Here is a 7,901-nt window from a genome sequence, read left to right as displayed (position 1 = left end):
CTGTGAGGTCACACTGACCACAGGGCTGACCACAGCACTGACCACAGCTCCATGGGGCTGAATTATCACGGAATCACACAGCAGTTTGGGTTGGAAGAGACCTAAAAGCACATCTGTATGTGCTGTACAGGATGAAACCGGGTGGTCTTTAAGGTCTCTCCCAACCCAAACTGCCACCAGGGATGTCCCCTCGCCATCGCCACCGAGGGGACAGCAGGGAAAGGGCCCGGAGAGCGCAGAATTCCCCCTCGGGCAGCGCTCGGAGGCACCGAAAGGACAGGGAAAGGACCGAGAGACGGCACATCTCCGCAAGCCCCGCCCCAGCCACGCCCCAGCTATGACCACGCCCAATCCCATGCCACGCCCACCCTCGACACGCCCCCAGCAATGACCCCGCCCCAGTCATTACTCCGCCCTCAGCCCATGACTCCGCCCACAGCTCATGACCCCGCCCCAGCTCATAACCCCGCCCCTTTTTACCCGCTGACGTCACCGCCCGAGGTGGCGCGAGCGCTTCCGCCGGTGACGTCACGTGGCGCTACCGCTCGGCTCCGCCCCCGTCCCGCCCCCGCCCCGCGCCGCGCCGGGACCCCGGGCAGGTAACGGGTACGGGGTTTGGGGTACGGGGATTTGGGGTACCGGGATGGGGGCACGGAGGGGGGGACACCGCCGGCAGGGCGCTGCGCTCCCCGCGAGCGTCACCCTGTCCCCGCTTCCGGCACCCCGCGCTCGCGTCCCCGCCGCTGGCCGTGCCACCTGCGGCTCCCGGACACAGTGACCGCCCTGGCCACCCGCCCTGCCCGGGGACCCCCAGGAACGCTGCGGGAATCGGAGCGCAGCCCGGCGCCCCATGTGCTGCCCCAAAAGGGGGGTTGCACCCCAGACCCACAGCCCGCTGTCACCCACAGCCCGCTGTCACCCGTCCCGCTGTCACCCGTCCCGCTGCCACCCACAGCCCTCTGGCCCCTGGCATAAGTGCCCCCTCCCACAGCAACAGGGCGCAGGATTAGGCGAGCCCCCCGCTTCCAGGCTTTACACCCACAACCTGCGTGTCCCAGCCTGGCTTCCCAGTCCCGGCTGAGGTGATCGGGACAGATGGGCGACATCCCAATGCTGCCACCCCCCTGCCGACAGCCCCCATTTCCCGTGCCCCTGTGGGCATCTTTGAGCACTCAGCAGCTCCGTTTTTCCTGCAGGAGCCACCATGGATCTGGTTCTGGAAGCCGCGGACAGGCACCTCCTGACCCCCTACGTGTACCCGGCGGGGTGGCCCGAGGACGAGCCGTGCCGCCAGCTCCTCAGCCTTTTTGTCATCACCAACCTGGGGGCCCTGGCCCTCTACCTGCTCTTCGGCACCCTCAGCTACTACTTCATCTTCGACCACGAGCTCAAGAAGCATCCCCAGTTCCTGGAGGTGGGTGCACCTCGCTGACCCCTCACTCAGGGCAGTGTCCCACTCACCATCCTCTTGTCCATTCCAAGTGTCACCTGCTGTCACCTGTTGTGGCACGAGCTGTCCCTGCTGGCACTCCACCCTTCTCACCCTGCCTTTGATCATCCCTGACCACAAGCAAGTGCCACAACCTCCTAAACCCAACACCCAGCGTGAGCCCTGCCCTGCCCCAAGCACAGCTGTCCCCATAGGAGCAGCACCCTGTGTCCCACACCATGGCACAGATGCCACAACAAAGGGGTGGCCAAGACACCTCCCAGCCTTATGAGGGACATTGGGGCTCTCAGATATCCCCTGTGCCCCTGACCCCTCTTGCCACACCCCAAAACAACAGGTGAGCCCTGACCCCTTTTGCCACAAACCCCACAGAACCAGGTGAGCCAGGAGATGTCCCTGTGCCCCTGACCCCTCTTGCCACACCCCACAGAACCAGGTGAGCCAGGAGATGTCCCTGTGCCCCTGACCCCTCTTGCCACACCCCACAGAACCAGGTGAGCCGGGAGATCACCTATGCCCTGCGCTCCCTGCCCTGGATCAGTGTCCCCACCGTGGCCCTGTTCTTCGCCGAGGTGCGAGGCTACAGCAAACTCTACGACAACATCGAGGACTCCCCGTATGGTGAGTGACCTCCCTGCACCCCCTGCCACAGCAATGTCCTCTCCCCACCTGGGTCACCTCCCTCAGGCCCCATTTCTCCCAATGACAACCCCAAGAAATCCTCCTGGGTGTCTCCTGTCCCAGGCTGTCAGCCGAAAACCCAAGTTCTCTTTGGGGCAAGCACCCATTTGCCCTCACTCAGGGTCGTGTCCCCTGCTTGACACATTCCACCCTCCACAAGAGAGATCCTTCCCTTCCCTGGGCGTGGCTCCCGATGGAGCAGCACCTGACTCACTTTCCCTGAGTCACAGGGGACAGCCTGAGGCTCTCACCTCGATGGGGCAGACCCTGACATGAGTCAGACGTGTCTCCCACCACGAGGACCACTGTGGAGACCCTCACAGCCTCCTGATGGCCACATGTGCCACCTCTAACAACCCTGTCCACCCCCAGGCTGGTCTGGTGTCTTCCTCAGCATGCTGTCCTTCCTCTTCTTCACTGACATGGGCATCTACTGGATACACCGTGGTCTCCACCACAAGCTCTTCTATAAGGTATGGGACAGGAAAGGGGGTTCTGGACAAGAGTTTTTGTCCTGCTCTGGTGACATTTCCAAGCTGTTCCTCCCAGGGAATGCGTGCTCGGGTGGGAATGGCTGAACAAGGTGTCACTGTGTGATGGGAGCTGAAATCCTTTAAGGCACATGTCCCCCTCTTAGTTTGGGTGGTGATGGCCCAAACAGCATCCCTTGGGGCCAGGAATCTGGCTGGGGGACCCTCTAAAAGGTGCCACCCCTACTGACATGTCACCTGTCCGCGCAGCGCTTCCACAAGCCCCACCACCTGTGGAAGATCGCCACGCCCTTCGCCAGCCACGCCTTCCACCCCGTGGACGGCTTCATGCAGAGCCTGCCCTACCATGTGTACCCCTTCCTGTTCCCCCTGCACAAAGTCACCTACCTGGGCCTCTACATCTTCGTCAACGTCTGGACCATCTCCATCCACGACGGCGATTATCGCGTACCGCGGCTGCTGCGGCACGTCATCAACGGCTCTGCCCACCACACCGACCACCACCTCTACTTCGACTACAACTACGGGCAGTATTTCACCCTCTGGGACAAGATTGGAGGTTCCTACAAGAGCCCCACGTCCTTCGAGGGCAAAGGCCCCCACGATTACATGCGCAAGCTCCGAGAGAAAGACCGGGGAGCGTCCAACGGCGTCGTGGCCTCCAAGAAAGACCCAGGAGTGTCCAATGGAGTTGTGGCCTCCAAGACTGAGTAAGCTTCCTTCAAGTGTGTCCCTTCTCTGGCTGGATCTTGTCCCATTCCTGACCAGCCGCCCAAGACTGTTTTCCACGGACAAAGAGCCCCTGTCCCTGATGATGTGACCAGCGTGGGGTGATTTTTGGTGAGCGTCCGACCTGCCCCGGTCCCAAAACCGCGGTGTCCGGCCTTGCTCCACACCACAGATCTGCCCTGGTTTTCCTACTCCTTTCCTCCCAGCTCCCTTTGGATCCCTGCGCTGCTTTAGTGCTGTGCTGATGCTTTACAAGAGGAATAACATGGCACAAATAGAACATGGCACAAATTAACGTGACTCGTGGCAGGGTCTTTGTTCCACTGCTGCACCCCTTTATCAACGATTCATTGTTCCCGTCACGGTGTCCATCGGGACCAGCCGAATTTTGGAAAACAAACCCCACCTTTTGGAGGTGGTGTGGCTTCTTCTGATGGCTCCCTTGGTGGGACTTCTTGCACTCAGCCTCCTCCCTCTTGCCCGGGGATGTCCCATGGAAACATCACGCCTGTAGGACAGAGGTGTGCTTTGAGTCCTTGTGGGTCTCTTGAGCTCCCTGAGAACACTGAGGGGGAAGGGAGGAGGAACAGGCACCCAGATGTGAGGGGCAGGGGCTTCTCCTCACTCAAGGGTTCGTGGCCAGCTTCCCCCCCTAAGGGCTTGTGATTTTCCTGCTAAAATCTGGTCACCCCACCTTCAGGGCTGACCCGTGTTCAATAAATCGCAATTGCCAACTTGGCTGCTGTCTGGTCCCTTCTCCCTGGCTCGTGTAAAGTCTCCTGGGGCAGCTTATTTCTGCCCTACAGCACCCATGAGAGGCTTGTCATAGACCCGTGCTGTGCTGGCAGCAAATTTGGGCCAAAACAGCAGAAGATGGGCAAAATACAGAGTGACCAGAGCCACCTCCAGTGTGCCCCAAACCTCCTTAGGTGTAACCTAAGTGACACCTGTGCTTTCCCATTCCCCAGTCCCCCAGTTTCACCAGTCACTGGAGCCCTGCTGCCCTGACTGGGGATGGAGGTCCCTTCTCTGAGTCCCTTGCTGTGGTGACAGCCCCTCTGCTCCTCATCCATCTCGGCTGTCCCCAGGCAGGGTATGGCCTGAGGCCACACCACCACACTTGTGGTGCCTGGTGAGCACAAGGGACACCTGCCCCATGTCCTGCCAGTACAGTGACACTCTGCTTTCACCTTTTTCACCTGCCCAACTTGCTGTCCCCACGTGCACAGGACCCCTGACCTCTGTTTGCTGATTAACCTGCGGCCTGGAGCACTGCCTGGCACAGCCCGGATCAAACACGGTGACAACATCACAGACCTTGGCCAGCCTGATTCCCAATGCACATGAGACCCTTGGGAAAAGGCCCGGACTTCTCATCACCCCATCCTTCCACCTTAGCTGAGCCTAGTGCCAGGGCACCCCATCGTGGCAGCTTTGGGACAGACTGACCCTCGGCAGCTGGGTCCTTGCAGGGCAGTAAAACCCTAAGATGAAATTCCATCACTCCTGGTGCCCAGCGCGCCCTCCCACGGCCCTTCTGCTGGACACCATTCCCAGCGGGATGGATCTGCAGCACCCAGAGGCCGGGCACAGGGAGATGGTGTCCTGCCGGTCCCAGGACGTGTGTCCCCGCGGTGGCCTTGGGGCGCTGCAGCACGGAGAGCAGCAGCTCTGCCTCTGTTCCCTTGGTGCTGCTGTGGCCACAAGATGGGGATGTTGCTCACTGCAGCCATCGCTGGAGCTGCACCTGCGTGGATGCCCTTCCTCCTCCTCCTCCTCCTCGCTGCCCCGACGTGGGGCAGGAGCGGCTCTGCCGTGTTGCCTCTCTTAGAGGACACACGCGGGGTGTCCCTGCTCCAGCTCCATCACCCCATTCCTCATGCTTTCCCTGACATCAGAGCCTTTTCCGCTGATTTGTCTGCAGGATCTTCCCTGTCCCACCGCACATTTCCTTCCCTCCTCTCAGCCCCACACGGTGCTCTGCCGCACATCGGGGCAGGGCAGGTTTGTACCACGCACCGAACATCCTCCTCAGAGAGACCCCAGCGCACAAAGTGACCCGTGGTGTGTGAACGCAACAATTGTGTGCCTCTGACACAGCCCTGAGCCCTGCAGGAAACCCTACAACCATCCTCCTCCTCTGAGGAAGGCTCTGAGATCAGTGCTGCTGTCTTTGCCTCCTGACATCCCTCTTTTGCTCCCCGATTTGATCCCAGCGACAAGCAATGGTTCCTTTAAGCAGCTTTTCTCCCTCAGTGAGGCTTTGTGGGGAATGGCTGTTCCAGCTCCTCAGCCCCCCAAACCCTCTGGGACCCCTAAAGCTGAGACAGGGGAAGGTCTCAAGGAAGAGGGGAAGGAAAACCGGGGGCCAGGGGCTCCTCACCTTGCTCTGGGAGTTCACAGCTTTTGCTGCTGATGGAATCCAGATGGACCTTAAAATAAACTCTGCACTGTTCCCCTCTCCCCTTTACGCCTCTTTTCAAGAAACAAAAAATACCTTGGCAAGGGAAACGTGTGTTTCCCTGCACAAAGAAAGAGCCATTCATCTGTGAGCATTTACCAGGGCTGGGTTCACCCGAGAGCTGCTGGTTAAAGCTCTCTCCATGTGCCCGCCACAGGGAGCTCACAGGGGGACAGGGACCCTGCAAGAAGTGTGAAACAAGGGCTGGAAGAGACACAGCAAACCCCCCAAACACCATTTCCCTCCATTTAGCACCTCAGCAAAGGCAGCTCCTCATTTTTCTCCTATTTCTTATTCTATTCTTCATCTCCAGGTTCTTTTTGAGTCCTTCTCATCTGGCCCAGAGAGCAGCTGGCTGCAGGGATCCCCACACAACAAAAGTCCCTCACTGACTCTGCCCATGCCCACGGTGACCTCCTGTCCTCCAGGGGGACGTTACTGCGAGCCAAAACCTCTAAAAGCTTTATTGGGAGGGTTTATAATTGTGTTGACCCGATAACTGAAATACACTAACTGGGTTTCTAGGTGGAAGCACCTCGGGGAAAGCTCTGGACAACATTCCTGCTATTAAGGCAAGTGGAATAAGGGGGAGCAAGGCTGCCTGGGGGCTGTCCATGGGATTTATAGGCTCCCATTCCTTCTCTGCTGAGCCACATCTATTTTCTTGGGTGGAAATGGAATGGTGCATGTGAGGCAGAGGGGTTGGAAACAATCAGTGTGTTCTCAGTACCTCGGAGACACAAGAGGCCTGAGCCATTTCTTAGCAGCAGAATCATGCCTAAAAAACCACCTCTGGCTTAGAGAGACAAGCTGAGGCTGAGCAACAGGCACAGCTCAACTTTCCTGTCATCTCCCAGTGTCATTTGAACCTCCTGCCTCAAATCCTTGCTCCCCCTTCCTGCCCTGCTGTGTGACACCCGGGACACACACGAGCCCCAGCAGGGATGGGACAAATTGCTTTCTGAAAGGGATGCACAGTGACCAGAGGAGCAGCACCAGGGGAATCCCCACACCTGGGAGTCCAGCACGTTGAGCTGCCCCAATAAATCAGAGTTGTGGCCACCGGCATTGGTCCTGTGCTGTCCCTGCATAAGCAGTCAAGCATCATCTGCTGCACTTCGGGTGAGTTATGGGCATGTTACCTGTGCCAAGTGTTCTGTGGGAAGCCACCTGCCGTGGGTGGGAGAGGTGGCAGCAGGCCCTGGAGAGACCCTGAGTGTCTCTAGCTTCCCACTCCCACCGTGTCTTGCTCACCTTCCCAACTCTACCCAGGTAAAAAGACGGCAGAAATTGAGATAAAGATCTCTGAGAGCTGCCAGAAACATACCAGGGGAAGTCTCAAAAAAACCTGTGAAATAATTTGCACCTTTTCCTCTTGACATCCATCCTCCACACCTTCACCTTCCATCCAGAAGCAGAATCAGCTCTTCCTCACGCTCATATTACCTTGATTTTATGGCTCACAACACCATGATTCTACCAAACCTCAGCCTGGACAACTCTGCCCCTTCCCACCAGTCCTGGGGTGGTTTAGGCCCCCATCCCAGGCTGAGGGACACACCTGCAAGATGGAAGTGGGAGGAAAAATGCAGCTTGGCCTTTTTGGGGGAAAATCCTCACTCATTCCTCAGAGAGAAGCAGCTGCAATGCTTTTGAGTTTGTTCAATAGAATCCCAGAATGGTTTGGGTTGGAAAGGACTTTAAAGCTCATCCAGTTCCATCCCCTGCCGTGGGCTGGGACACATTCATTATCCCAGGCTGCTCCAAGGCCCATCCAGTCCAGCCTTGGACATTTGCAGGAGCAGCCACAGCTTCTCTGGACAACCTGTGCCAGGGCCTCCCCTCCCTCACAGGGAAGAATTTCCTCCGAACATCCAATCTAACTCTACTCTTTGCCAGTTTGAAGCCTTTACCCTTTGCCCTGTCGCTCCACACCCTCCTAAACAGCTTCATTTACTTCACCACAGTTTTGTTCCCCTCACGCTCGCTCCCTTCGACTTGATTTCTGGCTGTTTTCTCTTTACTCCATTTCACAGAAATTAACTTGAACTTATCCTTTCACTCCATCTTTCCGGGCACCCGAGCATCC

General features: G+C 58.2%; 1 protein-coding gene across 1 annotated transcript; it reads left to right on the top strand.

The window, feature by feature from the left end:
* SC5D (sterol-C5-desaturase) lies at positions 1-4,089 on the top strand. Its single transcript, XM_066334607.1, has 5 exons — positions 1-599; positions 1,197-1,414; positions 1,939-2,071; positions 2,504-2,604; positions 2,872-4,089. Exons 2-5 carry the CDS (start codon positions 1,205-1,207, stop codon positions 3,334-3,336), a joined length of 909 nt encoding a protein of 302 aa, XP_066190704.1. The 5' UTR covers positions 1-599; positions 1,197-1,204; the 3' UTR covers positions 3,337-4,089.
* The last annotated feature ends 3,812 nt before the right edge of the window (positions 4,090-7,901 follow it).

Source organism: Sylvia atricapilla, chromosome 23, assembly GCF_009819655.1.
Source record: "Sylvia atricapilla isolate bSylAtr1 chromosome 23, bSylAtr1.pri, whole genome shotgun sequence".
Lineage (NCBI taxonomy): Eukaryota > Metazoa > Chordata > Aves > Passeriformes > Sylviidae > Sylvia > Sylvia atricapilla.
Note: the sequence above shows the minus strand (reverse complement) of the source record. Positions and strands in the feature narration are given on the sequence as shown.

Excerpts from the sequence above, each read along its gene's own strand:
- SC5D (XM_066334607.1), top strand. The coding sequence starts at position 1,205 with ATGGATCTGGTTCTGGAAGCCGCGGACAGGCACCTCCTGACCCCCTAC. Across the intron at positions 1,415-1,938 it reads AGCATCCCCAGTTCCTGGAG|AACCAGGTGAGCCGGGAGAT; the intron begins GTGGGTGCACCT and ends CACACCCCACAG. Across the intron at positions 2,072-2,503 it reads CATCGAGGACTCCCCGTATG|GCTGGTCTGGTGTCTTCCTC; the intron begins GTGAGTGACCTC and ends GTCCACCCCCAG.